Genomic DNA, 18,875 nt, shown 5'->3' on the forward strand with positions numbered 1-18,875 from the left:
TTCGATTAACATCGTACATTTCATTACTGTACATACACACACACATACACACAAACACACTATGTTGTTATCTAGTCAAGAATATTGATACATGGATCTTTTCGTTCGAGATTCACTCTTCCATCCATCAACACTTTTTTTTTTAATTTTACGACTGATGGTATTAACAGAGTTATATGCATATGTATAGTAACAATATTGTATACACTATGTTCGGAATAAAATGATGAAATAAATGGTATTATTTATTTATATGTTATGTTTATACATACATACGAGATAAATTCTTATATATGTATTCAAAGGGATTAATTAGATTTTATGCCAAACATATTTTCATTCTGAATTACAGATATTTTGTAAACAAACAAATAAAACAAACGTACGTATGTATGTATGTATGTATGTATATATGTATGGATTGTATATATTGTTGCCTATATAGCGGCGTATTACTAATGTTAGTTCGTACGCAGTCGTTAGATAGCGCTTGGATCGAGCACCGTAGATCATCTGTACGAACGGATGTATTTTGCATCGTAATGTCTTTCTTAGAAATTCTTTCATTGAAAAATAGAATATTATATTTTGTAAATAATTTATTATCACAATAAAATGTAAACAAAGTGAAATATAAACAGGTATTCCCATAAGATAGAGCTTTTACGTGTATATACGCCATACAACAGTGACATTAAAATTAGGTATTTTTTATACAAAGAGAAATAAAATGAATTTCATATTATGGAATATACTATATAATATTACTGTATTAGAAAAAAACAAAGAAATATATATATATATATATATATATATATATATATATATCTGTAAATTACGTTATTTATCAATAATTATAGATATCGTTTTATATTTTAGGGTTAGAATGATCTTTCGTAAAAGGATAAGAAATTATGCTGACGTTGATTAGATTATTACAAAGATAAGTTTTAATCATCATGATCACCGTCGTTCTTTTTTTTCTTTTCTTTTTTTTTTCTCTCAAGTATCAGGAGGTTCAAGTTTCAAGCTGATAAAAAAATTTTCACGATCCTCTCTATAACGTGCTTTTAACAAAAATTCATAAGCGAGCGAATCTCTCGTAAAATTGTATCCTCGTGCAAATCTTTGACAATCACCTAACCAAATCGATAAATCAAGGACTCGTTTACTTTTCGAATTCATTTTCTTTAATCTCTCTTCGTCTTGTTTTTTGATCGTTGATTTTAAGGTTATATAATTCCAACGATCGAAATATTTTCGTGCCAATTGCCATTGTCTGAACGCAATCGAAAAATCTTCTTTATTTATGATATTTCGATATTTCGTGTAATTGAATTTTGCTAGAGTAGCTAAGAGAATACGTGTACTTAAATTTTGTTTTTGCTCGTTCGAATCGATAGGAGACTTCGTATAATTTTTCTCGAAAGATTTATCTTGTAAAGTTTTCATGTAAGTTGATATTGGTAAAGTCGTAATGTTTTTCGATAGAAAATATTTCGAATTAGTCGATACGATATTTTCCTCGAAATATTGACATACATGGAGACCGAGAAGTCTGATTATAAGATCACCGATGTAAGGCATGCAAGGAGGATTTCTTTTTGCTTTTGCCCATGCTTTTCGATATAACCAAGAGTCAGGACTTTTATAAATCTTGCAGAGTCTCTCCATAATGGAATATCTAAAATTTTAATTTCTTCAAGGTTACATCCATAAAATATATATTCGATTGATGTTGTTTAAAGAACAAATATAATCCTTCGCATTATGGATTCATCTCTGACGTGACATTTCATTTATTTAATAAAACAAATCCGTAGGAAATAAGTTATATTGAAAAATTGCTTTGAAAGTATATTTACGTGTAAATGAATACATGAGATATAAAAATCAATGAAAATCAAATTAGGATTGGCTTAAAACAAAATAAAAAAATAATTACAATGTAAAAATTTAATATAGAAAGATAATAGATAGATACCTGTTGGCATGATGAATTCGTAAATAGGACCAACTCGATTTCAGCCGATAAATCGGTGGTGCTTGGAGACCAGCTAAAATAGATCTGCAAGAATGAAAATTTCCTATGTCGAAACATTTGTTCGCAGCATTGATAAATCTAACCATGATCCTAACTCTCATATCGATCTTCTTCATAGCAAGTATCTCGCTGATCGTTAAGCAAGTTATTCTATGACCGAACGCAACCCAAGCTCCAAGATTCGGTGCATTTCTCGATGACTTTTGAAAGACGATGATCTCAATCTCCGAGATAGGTATACGAATAAAGAGATCTCTATCTATCATAGTCAATTGTTTAGCCAGAGTATTGCTATCCAAGTCCCATACAGTAACACGCATTTCCATTTTCAAGTGTCTTTTCAATTGGTACATCGTACTATCGTCATCATTATCTTTATTCTTACGTTCCTTTCTCTTATCTCTTTTTTTGTTAGGTCCACTTGTAGAAAAAATTCGTTTTAACAGACTGCCCGATTTTTCCTCCAAGGAAACGTTCGATTCCATCATCATCATTTTACCGGGTAGGGATTTCTTGCAAACGTAGAAGAATCTTTTCTCATTCTTCTGTCGTTCTTTCTTCTGTTGAAAATCTTTGATCGATGCCAGGTGTCTTCTGAGTTCTCTGTCATCGATCACGAATTATATTCGAGGTAATACAGTTAGACGAGGCTAACAGAAACTTCCAAAAAATAACCTGTAAGCTGTGATCGCTGCTCTGGGTCTGTACCAATATTCCGGAGTCCAGAATAGTATAACTTGTTCTCTCGTTGCTGGACCGATAGCACTGCATCCTCCAGGTTCCAAAGCACTGCAGGACACGCTTGCTACGAGCTGACGGCGAGAGACAGGCAATCTTAGTTCAGGTTCCACGTATTGTCTTCTTATGTTCACTTCACTCAATGTTCTACGACCTTGAACGGATTCTCGTTCCCCGGATTGAATAGACCAAGGTCCGAGAGCACGAAAGAAGTATGCAGCTGTGGTCAAGCCGTATCTCCTCAAGTGTCTTCGATTTTTCCTTGGCCTAGATCGACCCTTTTGCCGATCCTCCCACATCCTGACGCTACTCTCAATCAATTCGTAGATATCTATTGGATTCTGGTTCCCGGTCAATTTATTGTTGTAACGATAACCTCTTTTAGATGAATCTAAAACTAAAGCCGAATTACACTTCTCCGGAACACCGAATCCAAATCGTGAGACTTTCGATATCAATATGTTCGGTTGCTGTTGTTCCTTTATGCGGATAAATTTTGTTGGTTTCTTTCCTGAATGTTCCGTAGATTTGTCCAAAATTCTTCTCGAACTCTTCGTAGATTCTAAAGAAAAAATATGTATTTGATTTTTGATAAATTAACAAAAATCTCAAGAAACTAACCACAACTTTCTTTCCATTGAGTTCCGAGTAATTTTTCTTGAGATTTGCGATGATCGCATGAGGAACAATTACAGCTAGTAAAGATCTGTCGATCTTTTTCTCTAATGAACAGAACATCGCACAGATCGTCGTCATGTTGCGTTTTTTTTCTATACTTGATATTACGACACTCCGGCCAACTTTGACAAGGTTTCTTGTTAGCAATTTTATTTAGAGAATGGTCAGCCAATGTATATTTGATCTCTTCTAAGCTAGCCCCAGCAAATCTCACAGGTATAGGAGTGTAATAACCGAACATTAATTCATTATAGGATGGTCCAAGGTAGAGGTCTTTGTGCGGCCAATTTGGACGGATACCATCACCAGCACCTCCGTAATGAGCCCAGACTCTGCACTCAATCGTTAATTTTTCTCTTTTATCTCATTCAAGAAATATTACGTAATGATCATTACAAATTACGCTCACACCTGTACACGTTTCTTTTCTTTTTTCCAGAATAATTATCATCAACTTCAATTTCGGATGATAGAAAGTACACGGTGGTCGTACTTGAAGAACTCGCAGCACTGGTCTCGGATAACGAGCTACTTTTTGTCTTTTTCACGAGTAAATCTCGTACCTGATCGCACCAAATTTTCCAGAACAGTTCCCTGCGATGAATTCCACCGAGCTCGTAATAATGAGTTCTGCCGTCTATCAGCCTAAGAAATATCTTACTTTTATAAGAAATACCTGATCCAAGACAATTAATTTAAAAGCATAGATATCAATAAGAAGTAGGATATATTTCTCGTAATATCATATATGTACCTTCCTTTTAAAGTCTTACGTTGTCTTCTCGCGAATATACTCAATGTTATATATTCCAGAGGATACACAGAAACGAGCTCGAAACTCTCGATGCTTGGATCCAGGTCAGCCGGACAGAGAAAATTATCGGAATTCTTTTTGAAGACATCAGCAGCTACGATCAATCTCTGAGATGTCAGACCGAGTGCTACTTGACGCAAACCGTGTCCATTACGAGTGGTTTCAGCGAAAGGAGATTCAACGAGAACGGTATCAGAAAAATCACAATATTCAGATAGTAAGAGTTTTTGGATCCTGTTGTTTTCCGTTTGGGCTCGTTCGTATCGGCGTGAGAGGCAGGTGGAGTCGTGCGAGGTTCGCATGAAAGATTTCTCTTTAGATAACGGGTGTCAAAGAAACACTGAAACTTCGTGTACGAAACGATCGAATCGTTTAGGGATATTTCAAACAACCGAACAATTTGTAAATTTCCGAAGAATTTGTCTGCCATGTGGAATGGTTACCTACTGCTTCGTCGATGCCAATATAACGATGACAACGATCTCTCGATCGATTGGGGTTTCAACTTCAGGCATTTAGAGATTTCCTTTTTCTTTTTTTTTTTTTTTTCTCATTGGAATATCGATCTAAAATTGTTGAAACAGTTAGACGAACTTATTACCTTCGCTATAAGTTTAGGAATGAAAGGATGGAAGAGCAAATATTGATTTATTTTCGTGATACGTTAAAACGCCTTTATTTAGTTTGATACTTAGTCTAAGTTTCGTACATAGCCGCAGTCGAAGAAGACTATATTTAAAGGCATGAACCTAGCGTGTGCGGTAAATGGTGTTCCACGCGGTATCGAGCCTCGATTAATAAGGATTAATATTTCATTCCTTATTCGTTATTACGATATTGGTAATAAATAACATATAAAAAAGACATATGCGTAAAAAAGATGTTCACCGATTCGGTGGAGCGCCTTTTTTTTTTCTTTCGTTTCTTCTTCATATATCTATATAATAAAGTCGAATCAGGTATACTGAAACGAGGTGGAAAAAAATGTACAAAGTCTCAAGAGCTCCGCGATATGCATGTATATTTATATACGTTAATATATTCTTTTATCGGCTACCATCCTCAGGATTTATTCTGATCGTTACTTTGTTGCCTAGTGCCGAGGCTAATTTTTCTACGGTGCTCTGGGGAAGCTTGTTGGGTTCTAGATTCGTTGTTTCCTTCTCGGACATCACCGTATTCTCTGGTATTGACTTGGCAGTCGTTTGATTCTCCTGTAAGAAAAAGAATGTTAAACGTGAAAGTTATGAGAAATGCGTTCTCTAGAAAAATTCGAAGAACTCGGCTCGTTCGATAAAACATAAATATAAATTCTTACTCCTTCCGTCTTCCTTCGTAGGTTAGATCTCTGCAAGGTAGCAGCCAGTTCGTTTTGGAGTCTGGATACAACCGGTCCGTTAGCTTCCTCGGTTCCATTCTTCTCTGTTCGAGGTTGTTGCGCTAAGAAATCAAGCTTGGCAGGTTGTTTAGCTTCACCTTCGTAAGCACCTATCCTAATGGCGACCTTTCCAACGGTTGGCTTAGGTGGACCGGCAGTACCATTTGGCGAGACAGCATTGTTGTTTGTAGTGGAATTTTTATTCGTCTCGTTAGCAGGACTCGTCGACTGATCCTTTTCTTTTATTACCTGCGTCTTGTTTCCGGTAGCAGCGTGACGTGGACTCCCATTAGATCCAGGTGAGGAAGAATTCGAAAGAGGGAAGTAAGTCGGTGGTGGTTTAGGTATCACTGGGTTTGGTGTGTCTTTCAATTTAAATGATTCGATACTTTGCATCTCCACGGAGTCCTCGCTCGTCGTAGTTTTTGTTGGAAGAGGAAGCGGAGGAGCTGGTGGTGGAGCCGACGTTGTGTTGTTATTCGTATTGCTCGTTGTATTCGTATTGCTCGTTGTATTCGTATTGCTCGTTGTATTCGTTGCGTTTGTCGTGTTGCTTACATTAGTAGAATTCGTAGTGTTGGAGCCATTTGCGAGCACCCTCTTCTCCTGTTCCTATATCATTTCAAACACAATGTTTAGATTTAACGTTTAGACAAAATATTCTAGTCTGATCCAGACTAGATACCTATTCAAACAATTTTCTCAGAATAATATCAATCTTTTTTTTTTTTTTCGTTTAGCTAGTATATGTACTAACGGTGTAAGGTGTGATAGTGACCAACACACTCTTTTTTGTCGATGTCCTCCTTGAGTTATTCATCTTCGAATATAAATATCTTATTCATCCACGAGCGTAGAAAGTTTATCTTCGAAAATTCATAATCGAACAATAACAACAACAATAATAACAACAACAACAACAACAACAACAACAACAACAACAACAACAACAACAACAACAACAACAACAACAACAACAACAACAACAACAACAATAATAATAATAATAATAATAATAATAATAATAATAAAAATAATAATAATGTTAATGATTATGAACACAACTGAGATTTTTCCAAACTCTTTTTTGATATTATTTCCAAGTCCTTCGGATCAGGTTTTTCTAACGAATAAGGAGAAAAGTACGATCACGTTGTCGTTAGATTCACCAACCACGTTGTCGTTATTACCAATCTTGGAACTCGTTAATCGTAAAAACCAATTCTTGCCGGACTTCCTGATACGTTCGAAGAATCGGAAGAGAAACGAACGAACAATTATTATTTCACAAAGATATCGGAGTGAGATGACATTTTCCGATGAGGATGTGTACGTATGTATATATATATATATATATATATATATATATATATATATATATTCCAGTCAATGTATAAAAGTACATACAAGGCTACCTTGAAACCGATCGCACAGCGAGCTCAGTCCTCGCGTAACTGAAAACAGACGCAACCGTTTCTTACGTCGCGCTCCTTCGCGTTCTTATGTAAGAGACTTCTATTATTTTGCGCGTCTGCCGCAATTCGCAAGAAACCGACAATGCAAGAAGATAGAAAGAGAGAAAAAGAAAAGAAAGAGAGAGAGAGAGAGAGAGAGAGAGAGAGAAAGAAAGACGAGTAAATCGAATGAGAGGAAAAAGAGATACTAGACGTCCGTTCGCACGCGTGGACATCGAAGGACTGAGCTTGCTTATCCGATTATTATTACAAATCGATCGGTATAATACATATATATATATATATATACACACACACACACACACAGGTGCTAAGAGTATCCGACTCACGCTTCGATAGCACCCAACTAGTCGACGATAAGAAAAAGCAATGACGATAATACGTTAATAAGAGTCTCGTTAGACTAACTTTTATATGCGTTTTCTCGACTAGCATTAGAAGTTAAGCACTGTTTTAGATTGTAACGAAAGGAAGAAAGGTGCCGATCGGCCTATTGAGTTTCACAGTCTCTTTTTCTTTCTCTCTTTTATTTAACTTTTTCTTTTTCTTGCTGTTGTTGTTGTTGTGTTTTTTTTTTCTTTTAGCTTGCTCCTTCTTTTTCCCTCCCTCTCTGATCCTTTCTACAGCTGACTATGAAACTCGATGAACTCGGAGAAAGTCGTCGAAGATGCTCCCGAGAGCGTGGCGGTGGCTCGTTAATCGTTGCGTTTGATAGAGAAATAGAAAGAGAAAAGAGGATCGAGTAATTATAACGATACTCGTTAATAAAGATCGATAGGATTAATTCTATCGAAAGGATAAGACATCATCTGTCTTTATGTGTAATATACACTACGTTTACCTCTATATACATACGTACATGTATTAACGCGCACGCACACACCTCTAATTCATTTTCAAGATGTTATTTACGCTTTTGACGTGAAATAATTAATCACTGTAAGGCTCGCGTATGCGATACGATAAAAGGAGAACTTCGTTTATCGTCGAATTTATCTTTTCGAGCAAATCATCGGTGGTCAATCTGTCTCACCGATTGAACTCGAAGAAGAAATAAGAAAAAAAGAGAGAGAGAGAGAGAGAAAGAGAAACAGAAAGAAATACAGAAAGAAAAAGAGAGAGAAAACGCGTGACAAAGCGATGCAATGTTCGTGACTTTAAGGTGCAAACTACCTCGCTCTATCTCGTGAACGTCGTTTCGACGGTACCAACGTCGCAACTAAATAATCGTATCGCGAGGAAACCTGCAGGTGTGTATTTGTGTGTAGACCAATACATATATACATTTATTCGTGTAGATGTACGTTCGTTACATCCTCTGCAAAGTTTGTCGTGGATTTCGTTCCACACGACTATATATTTACAGAGAGAGAAACAGAGAGAAAGAGAGAGAGAGAGAGAGAGAGAGAGAGAGAGAGAGAGAGAGAGAAAGAGAGAGCATATTACGGTGACTTTATAATTTTGTGCTCTTATCTGTTTGCTCCGGCAGGTCCTCACTAACGTAGACTGTGTAATTAAGAGACTGCGCGCGCGCGCACTTATTCGACTTGACTCGACTAGAACGTAAAATCTTCAAAGCTCGTTCCATTTTGTCATCAAATGAATCTATCTGTCTCTCTCTCTCTTTCTCTCTCTCTCTCTCTCTCTTTCCATTTTTGGAATTTGATATTTATCGTTTCGTAAGATCATTCGTCGTGTTAATTATCGCGATGATGATATTTGAATTAAGTTAACTTCATATATCCGGTATATAATTTTAATTAGATCAATATTATGTTATTTATTAATTATTACGTGATTTTGAGTCGACACACTTTTTATGATTTTGTTAATATCTATTTTCTCTTTTTTTTTTTTTTCGTTCGTTCGCTTGTTCTTTTTTCCTTCTTTTTTTTTTTTTTTTTTTTTTTATTTACTATATCTAACGTAGATCGTTAAAATCGTTAGAGTAAGTGGAAAGAAGAAAATTTATTTCATAAGATGATTTAAAAAGTTTTAATCTATAAAAGTTCGGAGTATTTTTTTTTTTTCTACGGTGACACGAAATTTAATACGTAATCGGCGTCGGAAAGTTTATATATACGAATCACTTTATCTGTATGTATGTTATTAATCCTAAATACGATTGCGAATGTTCGTAGCAATTGATGATACTCGTTATATTCTTGCTTTCACTTCGTTGAAACTAAAATTTCCCTTTTTAGTCGATCTTTTCGGTAATTAAGCGTTAAAAAAAGAAAAAAAGAAAAAAAAAAGAAAATAAAAAACAAGAAAAAAAAAAAGGAAAATAGAGAAAGCCTTCTAATATAAAGTAATTACGAGTTACGTCGTTGGTAACGATCTGTACGATAAAATGCTTGCTCTACTGAGCATTCACTGAATTCACTGAAACTTTGATAAACGTATGTCTTCTCGAGAGCGATCGGTGATTATCGGAAAAAATAATCAATCGAATTCGATCGCGTTCGTCGCGATACGTAATACGAACGGTAAACGAAGGGTATCTGTTACGGTAGCTGTTATATGCTCGATTTAACTCAGAGATAATATTTTTTTTATCGCGAATGCAATGCTATAGCATAGATTACTGATAATAAATAGCATGTGACGTTCAACATTTAGGTCAACATCGTATAAAAAGTCTTTTCCCGAGGTTCTTCGATGATTCGATTAAATTCGTGAAATCAAAGAAATATGCGAGTAAGAGATAGACGAACGGAGAGTGGTGGTGAGGGGTAAAGAAAGAGAGACAGAGAGAGAGAGAAAGAGAACGTAAGAGAACATTGACTTTATCATAAATTAAGGACGATCGATTCTCTTACCGGCTCGGTAACTTGATCTGAAAATTGGACCCTCTGTTGTGCGGCATTGAACATCTTTCGATGTGCTCGTTTAAACTCTTCCATTAACTGAAACAGATAATATGAGCGAAGATAAAATAAGGAAAATAGGAAAAGCAAGCGTTTCACGAATGATTTACTTGTTAAATCTACCGTGTCGATCGGCTCTCTTCGTTTTTGTTTCTTTTATATCATGGGAAAGTTTTAATTTGATTTAAACAATATAAGAAACTAACCTTGTCGTGGGTCACTTTTTGTTCTTGCGCCCTAAGTACTTCTGGATTTGGTACTTTCCGAGGTTCAGATGTTTTGTCCTTCGAGGCTTCCGCCTTAGCTGCGTTCATACTTCTCTAAATAAGAAAAAAAAAAAGAAAAAAAAAAAAAAAGAAAAAAAAAGAAGAAAAAAAAGGGAAGAAAACAAAGAAAAAGAAAATGCATATAAACGATATATACATAGATTTATCAAGGATTTTTCATCGATTTGCATCTCGTGTCTACCTACGCAAAATCATGAACGATAAGTCATGCTCGAACTCACGAAAAGAGTATGTTAACATTTGTGAAATTCCGCATACCAAACGTACGCTTACTACGGCAAGAGTCGCTCGTAAAACCATCGTACGATCGATGTTTACAACAACGTTGGGTCTCTAATCCTCGATTTATATGCTTCGTACATACACATGTACATATATATGAATCGAAAGAAGAGATAAGGCAATGCGTAAGAATACGGCGTGGCTGCGGAAAGAAATAACCGACATTTTCTTTACACTTCATTAGAATGTGATTTGTTTCGAAATGCTAATAACGACGTAACGTTGAACGGATTGCGAGGCATCCTTGCCTTTCCCTCCTTTTCTATCGCTGCCTACTCCTTCGATCAGTACAAGGGAAACGTTGAATCTTCGTAGGAAATCGAAGGAGAATGTCAGTTCCTACTTCATCATAAGGAAAGAGCGGGAGAGAGAGAGAGAGAGAGAGAGAGATAAAGAAATAGATAGATAGATAGATAGATAGATAGATAGATAGATAGAGAGTTAGTATCAACGTAATAATCGAACCGACGGAATTTCCCTTATTACGATATTTGTTTTTTTCCGATTTCTGACTTGGATCGAACCCGTAAATGGTGAGTCTCTGTCGTCGCAGTCATCATCATCATCATCATCATCATCATCATCATCATCATCATCATCGTCGTCGTCGTCGTCGTCGTCGTCGTCGTCGTCGTCGTCGTCATCGTTATCGTCATCGTCATCGTAGTCGTCGTCGTCGTCGTCGTCGTCGTCGTCGTTGTCGTATCTTTTTCTATTTCTCTTAATTAAAAGCTGGATAATGATCGGAATAATCGGAGGAGACGTTGAGTACCTGTTGAGCTCGCCTTTGTAATTCTTGAGTTATGGCAGTGCTTAGATCTGTGCTGGCTATAGGCGATGTTCGTAAATTCGATCCACGCGTAGTAATTGACGGGCTTTCGTTGGTCTTGTTTGATCCAGTGGATGCGGCAGTGGTTGAACCAAAGGAAATAGTAGAAGAAGGTGGCTCGCAGGACGACGTTGACAAAGACGAGGAAGTTGATGCTGAATCCTTGCTGCAGGAAGACTCAAGACTGGATTCGGTTTCTGTTGATCCTGTGCTACCCATCGACATTGTGCTACCCATTTGCATTCCCATCGCGTTCATAGGCTTAGCGTCTGTCGAAATAATAAAAAGGAAAGGATAACGTAACGTTCGAGTCTTCTTATTAATTTTTTACACTTTCTAACGCGAGTTTTGATATACGTAATATGTTAGGTTTCTAGTATAGACTTTTTTTCTTTCCATACACATGTATCCATATATTTATATAGGTTATTTATAAATCAACATAGCTCGTCGTAACAAACCTGCTGGCCATTTGTATGGAAGAGGTGGTGGAGGAGCCGGAGGACAAATGGATTGATGAACCTCCACAGTCGTTATCGTCTTCCTCTCCGTTTCGGTCTGTCTCTGTACCAATTGCAGTTCTGCCAATCGATTAACATCGTGCTGCTCGTTTTCCTAGAAAAAAGAAATAGAAAAACGAAAGGAAGAGAGTTAACGGAAAGAATTATAAGGTACGTCGATGAACGAAAGGAAGAATAAGAAGAAGAAGAAGAAGATAATAAAAAGAAAAAGTGAAGAGAACGCTCCGAGCAAAGTAATAAGTCGAGGAAACTTGTATTAGGAAGTCTATTCTAAAGGCTTTAGACGAGATAAAAAGAAAAAGTTAGGTATTTCCTTTTTTGCTTACCTTGGAAGCATGATAAAGGGGCAATTCGTCCGCAGGGCCATCGTAAATGACATCCTGTTGTCTGATATTGTCGCGTCGATAGGCTAAACGACGATTGGCTTCGTCCCTTGGATTTGCATCGAAATCGTGTACCTCGTAATCGATCCTTGGCGCTACAGGATCGTAGAGTGGCTCATTGTCGATCTCATCTTCATAATTCCCACGGGAATTCAAACGACGATGACCCGGTGGTACTTGTCTGTGATTTTGATTCTGCACTAGCCCCTGATTCTGGTTCACACGAATGACAGTCGTGTTATTCGCTTTTCGTATCCATTCCTGTGCCTAAAAATCGAGTTTCGATATATTTTCTGTCTTTTTTCTGTTCCGACGGAGCTCTATCTTCTTTTTCTTTTTTTTCTTTCTTTCTTTGGCTTTCGATGAGGTAATTTGATATAAATTAACTTACGACCGTCGTTCGTCGTCCTCGAGGATAAAAATAAAGATAGAGAGAGGCCAAGACAGAGAGAGAGAGAGAGAGAGAGAGAGAGAGAGAGAGTGAGAGAGAGAGAGAGGGAGAGAGAGAGAGAGACAGCGCAGATAAACAGAACAGACACGAGGATCGCATGGCATATGCATAATTGAGAGATATTAGAGTGAGAGCACTTGGTCGATGATGAATAACCATCTCTCTATCCCTTACCTGATCCACGTGAGACCATTCGGAAGAGGTGCAGCTGCTGGTGGACAGTGCGAGGGGGCAGCAGATCCTAATGGCCGAGAAACAAAGTATGAGCTCACTCACATCGAGACTTTCTAATCTCGATAAAATGAATCCCGTCGGAAGATTTATGTTAGTAACGCTCGGTTAGAGCCTGGCGGATATTCAAACGATGCTTAGGAATCCATTGGTTTCACGATAGTTATCGTGAAATGTCCTATTAATAGGACGAACTTTCTCTTGATTCGCGTTCATCGATGAACAATAATATAATATACTTAAAAAGAAATATATGACTAATCGTAGATACATCTCATTGACATGGTAGACTATTCAACGAATGAACGAATTATCGATAAGCTTCGATAATCTCGATTACGCTTTAATGCATTGACGTTATCGATCATTTATTTGTGTTATGGATTGATTGATCGAGGATAAAAATGAAGTTTTATCGTCTGGTAATGATTTCGTTGAGATCATCTTACCTGCCGTTTCGATTGCAGTTATCTTCTCGCGGATATCGTGTTTGCATTCTAGGATCTCGATGATGTTGAGGAGACGAGGAAGGATTTTGTAAAGGCGACGGACTAGTCGCAACGATGCTCGAAGTTTCGGAATCGTAACCGCTTGAACCTCGAGTCCAGAGTGGTTCCGGGCAATCGTAAAGATGATTGGGTGGTGGTCGTTGAACGATCAGATCAAGGACAGCCGATCCTCTCATTACCTCTATGGCTCTTTCGAAGGGAAGATCCGTCAATCGTTGTCCATTGCACCAAACGATCACGTCACCAGCTTTCAAGCCAGCCGCTCGAGCAGGTCCACCTTCCCTTGTACCCTATACGTTCGTTCGAATAATTTTATCGTACAAATGTTTTCTTAGATAGTCTTAATTAGATCGCATTTTCATTACGATCTCAATGGTACGAATCGATATCAAATGATTTAAGCGCATTATCTTCTTATCTTATGTTACGTAATATATAAAATTAATATGATATTCTTGCAATATTTCAATATGGTATATACGTATAGGCATATACATACATACATACATATATATATATATATATGTATCAGCATATATATATATATATTAGCATCAGTTTTGAAAACAGTTGGTTTTATGTGCATAGGTTCATCCAACCTGAACGGTGAGGCCAGGTACGATGCCTCGGCAAACACCACAGCCAAGGCGACCTTTCTCACCGACGAGTATTCGGATTCTAACTTCACTGTTTGGAACGGCTCCCACACCAGTCTCGTTGTACTGCAGCTGTTGTTGCTGCTGTTGCACCATGTGCCAGGTAACCGGATCGTTTGGATTGCTTTACGAATCGTAAACGACTTTTAGAACGAAAGAATCATCGTGGTGGATTTAATACACTCGTCGAACTTTTAATTAACGATTGTTACTTACTCTTTCACCGGTATCATCCCTACGCCTGTAACAGAGAGAAAAATTGAGATGATAATTCGTTATTTCTCATTCTCCCTTCCTCACCGCCTCAAAAAAAAACAAAAGAAATAAAGAAATTTTCTCGAAATTAGGTTAAACTAATTTGAAATTCATCTTGAAAAATGTAAATAATAAAATAATATAATTACTTCGGATTTTCAGTACGAGGACCTGCTGATTTTTCACCAAAAGTGCAACTTCCTGATGCACGGCATCTTCAACCGGATATCCATTTACCCTGAGAATTTGATCTCCTACCTATAACGAACAAGTACAAGTCAATTGAATATAAATTGAAGATAAATCTTGTTCTTAATGTCATCGATTTAATTTGACCGACCCTTAATCCATTTCTATGAGCTTCGCCACCAGGTTGAACGTTACTGATGTAAAATCCAGCCGCGTATTCTCTACCACCTCTCAATGAAAAGCCGAAACCGGATGCACCTCGACGTCTCAATCTAACGTGCCTGGTAACACCGATGACGGCCATTCTGCCGCCTCCCACCGGATTTCCAGGACCTGCACCGTTCGATGATCCCGTTCCAGCACTAGACGCGCTGGATGAGCCACCGGATCTGTAAACATCGAAGGATGCCTGGATATTGCCTGTTCTTACATCACAAACTTTGGCCAAACATGGAAAAGAAGAAACGTGTATAAATTTTCGTAGGATATAAATATATATCCATAACCAAAATGGACAGGTAATTAATCTCAACTTTTTCTTCATAGAATATTGCATAAAGGAGACTTTACTTTCTCATCATAGTTTTTCCAGTACGATGGTACTTTGTGAAATCGTGTGTGAAACTCCCCTGTAATAATAATAATTATAATAATAATAATAATTATTATTATTATTATTATGGAGCAAAACGATGACAAAGAGAACGACGAATTGTCGTGATATTCACAGAAACTCGTAGAAAGTTAGCGTAGGTATTATTCTGTTTCTGTATACCTTTCGCAGGCGGTTGGCGGTACGACCGCACGTTACTTACATTTCCGATTGATTTCCGACCTTTCCTCTATGCCCATGAACACTCCGGATGGTGAATTCTCTATTACTATATCTATATATGTAATGCACGATCAAATTTCATCGTATTTCCTACCTGTAAGCGTGTCCCTCATATTTGCGGATAGATAGCAAGATCGTATTTCCGCGTAACTAAAGTCATTAAATGCGCGACCGTGTGTCATGCTCTGCTTATCGTTATGTTTTAAGTAGATACTTAGAACACAATCAAATAGTATTATTACGTATTTGTTATCTTTGGTTTAACTTTAGTCAACCACCATTATCTCATTGTACGTTTCCGTGTGTTTAAGAATTTTTAAATTTTCGTTAAGGTCAATAAGAAGTAAAGAAAAAAAGAACAAAAAAAAAACGAAATAAAAAAAAAGAAATTGAAGAATGACTTATAATACAAATTCTTTTAAGGAAAATAAATATATATATATATTATTACTAATAATATATATATATATATATATCTTATAGAAAATATATGTATAATATATTTTTTCCTTACGAATTTCACCGTGAAATAGTAAGAAAAGATGAGAGTCCAGAGAAAGATATATTATACATATACAATAGTACGTAATGAAATAGAGAATTCATTTTCTCTTGAATATCGAAAAGATCATGCGCAATGACTTTTTATATGAGAGATCGTAGAATGATGTAGGATGATAGTAAATGACTATCATTAGAAAGAGTTGTAAATATTACAACGAAATTACTTGCTAAATGATTTATTTTCTAATATTTTCTCTTTCTCCTTTCATTTAATTCCTTATTTCCCTCAATTTCTTCCATCTCTCTTTATCTGTTCTATTATTTTTGTATGGTATAGAATATAACTATATATATATATTTTTTTTTTTCTTTTATACGATTCCCTTCTTTTTCTTTTTTTTTTCTTCCTGTTCCTATCTATGCTTGTTCCTTCCTTTTCTCTTCCTAGTTCTCTTTATTCCTGAACATCGATGAAAAAAGTAGTAAGGGTGACATCACTCCGACTGCCATCTTCGATAACTATGTCTCAATCTCTCTCTCTCTCTCTCTCTTTCTCTCTCTCTTTCTCTCTTTTTTATCTATCTCAAGGGGAACATTATTTTTCTCGTAGACGTCTCGACAACTTCACTGAGACCAAAAGTTCGATCGACGATCCATCCTTTTCTAGCTTTTTGGCACGAGATTAGACCGTGGCTGATATCGATTCTTCCATTTCTCAGTAGGCGAATACCTTTCGACGACTATAAGCCAAATAGCTTTCGACGTGACGTTTATCTCTTACCCTTTTTCTATTAATCTTCTTTCTTAGGAAATTCAATGTATAGTATCGATAAAATCAGATTTTGACAAACAGACAGACAGACAGAAAGACGGATATCCTTAAGTCCAAATTTAATAGTTTTAGAGATTTTGAAACTTCCCTCGATCCTTTTCAAACGAAATCAAAGAGTTATCGATTACAATCATTTCTCAAGCTTTCTTTTTTTTTTTTCAAGTACAATTAAAAAAACATCGTTCATTAAGGAAATAGGAAGAAAAGAGAAGAGAAAAAACGGGGCCAGGGACTTGTATTCTGCGTCAATTTTTTTGCGAAGTGTAGATAGGTGATGTCAACTGGAATCATTGTGTAACATTCTGACAATAGAGAGCAACAGAAGAAGCGTCAATAAAAACGGGTAATTCTTTTTTCCTTTTTGTTGTTTTCTTTTTTTTCTTTTTCCTTCGATGGAACACCCATGACTATTATGAATAGTAATAATAACGAGAATTCGCATCCGTTCATAAAGAGAGAAAGAAAGAGAGAAAGAAATATATATATATATATATATATATATATATATATATACATATACATATACAGAGATACGTGTACATACCGTTAGCGTTGTCGATATCGCCATTTGACGATCGAGCTCACGAAAGTGTTACGACTGTTATACGTCTCTAAATCGTCACGTACCAATGCGACATTGACTTCTCGTAATATATAAGATACTTACATATATATTTAATGTATTAATCTCAATTATCAAAATTCTTTTCACGGACATTTATGCTAACAAGTTTTCATTATTTCGTTTCAAGAGTTCATGAGACACGAAGAGCCTGACAAAGGGCAGACACCGTGACAATTCGTTTCGTTCCTTTAGGATTGCCTGCACAATACTTGTGCATAAAATCGAAAGCAAATTTAAAGAAATTCAATACGTAGACCTTGTATTGCACATTCTTATGCACGTATATGCACTTACTATGTATATGTATATACACGTACTTATGTTATAAATATGTATAATAATTTATAATATTAAAATAATGAATCTATATATTATATATATATATAGATTATATTTTATATATATATATATATATATATATATATACGTATTTAGTCATGTGCAAAATATTTTTCTCTATCTCTCTCTTGAGAATTTAATTCGAACCGGTTTAGCGGGCGAATCTGCTCTGCTCTCTTTTGAAATTGAGCGATTATACGGAAAGAAGGCACTCTAGTATAGTCGGTTATAATGAGACCGCGATCGTAGACGTATGACGCGTATTTTCGCGCGATCTTCGAAGAACAAAGGGAGAGCCGTGTGTTGAAACCGGTTCCATTTTATACGTATAAAAGAAAATGAAAAAGAAGAAGCAGCAGTAGAAGAAATTAGATATCATTTCCGTAAATTTCTGGAATAAAAAAATTGATCATTCTCCATCGAGAATAAAAGAGTAGATTCTTTTAACATGAGTTTATCCCCGTTCTGACTAATCGACAATTCAAAGTATTTAGATATCTTTCGTATAAAATTACGCTCGTTTATGCGACTTGAAACAAAGCGAAGAAAACAATCGTTTTATTTTAAAGTTTTTCGTAATAATCGTAAACATTAAAATGTTACTATAGATTCTATCCCAATTTACTGTCCTGATCAATGCTTGCTCACTCACTCTCCCTCTCTCTCTCTTTCTCTCTCTCTCTCTCATCCTCCATCCCTTTCTCTCTTCTTTGGATCGTAACGTCATCCTATTTACGAGGCACGTAATTTCGATTACAAAGTTACGTTACACCCTCTTTACTCTACTACTATGTATTACTACTACTACTACTACTACCTACCCATTATTAGAATGCATCGTAGCTCGTTCCTCTTCTTATTTGCATTCCATTCGCGTATGCATCGCTTACGCGTGTAAGTGTAATAATAACAGGGGGCCTGACTAGTATAGAAAATAGAGGGGAGTGGGAGAAAGGGGGGAACTAATGGGGAGGTAAGGGGGGAGGTTTCAATTCCGTCCACGGTCTATGATAATTTCACGGCATGCACGAGGAGGCCAGGGACCGGTCTCGAATAGAATTGAACGAGGTAGAACTCGCGAAGCGAGAAAAGCCTGTAAAAGCAAGACGAGCATTTGAAAGAGAGGGAGAAAGAGAGAGAGAGAGAGAGA

General features: G+C 36.5%; 2 protein-coding genes and 1 long non-coding RNA gene across 8 annotated transcripts in view; 1 reads left to right on the forward strand and 2 right to left on the reverse strand.

Moving 5' to 3' along the window:
• Positions 1 to 1,002: 1,002 nt before the first annotated feature.
• Positions 1,003 to 4,789, reverse strand: LOC118441837 (uncharacterized). Its single transcript, XM_085657142.1, has 7 exons — positions 4,722 to 4,789; positions 4,234 to 4,508; positions 3,872 to 4,136; positions 3,404 to 3,792; positions 2,720 to 3,344; positions 1,985 to 2,647; positions 1,003 to 1,684 (listed from the first exon to the last, which is right to left on the reverse strand). The coding sequence occupies exons 1-7, from the start codon at positions 4,787 to 4,789 to the stop codon at positions 1,003 to 1,005; spliced, it is 2,967 nt and encodes a 988-aa protein (XP_085513268.1).
• A 138-nt stretch (positions 4,790 to 4,927) lies between these two features.
• The window catches only part of LOC118441941 (uncharacterized), a 35,235-nt gene continuing 21,287 nt past the window's right edge, over positions 4,928 to 18,875 (reverse strand). The window contains exons 2-15 of one of the 4 annotated variants that reach the window (XM_035867020.2): positions 18,547 to 18,818; positions 14,742 to 14,979; positions 14,551 to 14,659; positions 14,363 to 14,387; positions 14,090 to 14,270; positions 13,431 to 13,780; positions 12,925 to 12,991; positions 12,243 to 12,566; positions 11,857 to 12,010; positions 11,339 to 11,664; positions 10,204 to 10,317; positions 9,950 to 10,036; positions 5,593 to 6,264; positions 4,929 to 5,488 (exon numbers count right to left, since the gene is read on the reverse strand). In XM_035867020.2, coding sequence (XP_035722913.1) covers positions 5,321 to 5,488; positions 5,593 to 6,264; positions 9,950 to 10,036; positions 10,204 to 10,317; positions 11,339 to 11,664; positions 11,857 to 12,010; positions 12,243 to 12,566; positions 12,925 to 12,991; positions 13,431 to 13,780; positions 14,090 to 14,270; positions 14,363 to 14,387; positions 14,551 to 14,659; positions 14,742 to 14,979; positions 18,547 to 18,563 — 2,832 coding nt within the window. In that variant the 5' untranslated portion in view covers positions 18,564 to 18,818 and the 3' untranslated portion in view covers positions 4,929 to 5,320. Of the gene's footprint in view, positions 5,489 to 5,592; positions 6,265 to 9,949; positions 10,037 to 10,203; positions 10,318 to 11,338; positions 11,665 to 11,856; positions 12,011 to 12,242; positions 12,567 to 12,924; positions 12,992 to 13,430; positions 13,781 to 14,089; positions 14,271 to 14,362; positions 14,388 to 14,550; positions 14,660 to 14,741; positions 14,980 to 18,546; positions 18,819 to 18,875 lie in introns of all 4 variants that reach the window. The other 3 variants (XM_035867021.2, XM_035867018.2, XM_035867019.2) reach the window with 3 other exon arrangements.
• The window catches only part of LOC118441953 (uncharacterized), a 12,467-nt gene continuing 8,560 nt past the window's right edge, over positions 14,969 to 18,875 (forward strand). For all 3 annotated transcript variants that reach the window (XR_014982168.1, XR_014982169.1, XR_014982167.1), the window contains exon 1: positions 14,969 to 15,108. This is a non-coding gene — a long non-coding RNA (uncharacterized LOC118441953). The remainder of the gene's footprint in view (positions 15,109 to 18,875) is intronic.

The sequence above is a fragment of the Vespa mandarinia genome, chromosome 5, assembly GCF_050613455.1.
Source record: "Vespa mandarinia isolate Hongniang chromosome 5, ASM5061345v1, whole genome shotgun sequence".
Taxonomy (NCBI): Eukaryota; Metazoa; Arthropoda; class Insecta; order Hymenoptera; family Vespidae; genus Vespa; species Vespa mandarinia.

What these genes read in the sequence shown, in the direction of transcription:
- LOC118441837 (XM_085657142.1), bottom strand. Translation starts at nt 4,789, where the DNA reads ATGCCTGAAGTTGAAACCCCAATCGATCGAGAGATCGTTGTCATCGTT. An exon ending in AAGAAAAGAAACGTGTACAG is followed by an intron (nt 3,793 to 3,871) that starts GTGTGAGCGTAA and finishes GATTGAGTGCAG; the next exon opens with AGTCTGGGCTCATTACGGAG. An exon ending in GCAGCGATCACAGCTTACAG is followed by an intron (nt 2,648 to 2,719) that starts GTTATTTTTTGG and finishes GATCGATGACAG; the next exon opens with AGAACTCAGAAGACACCTGG.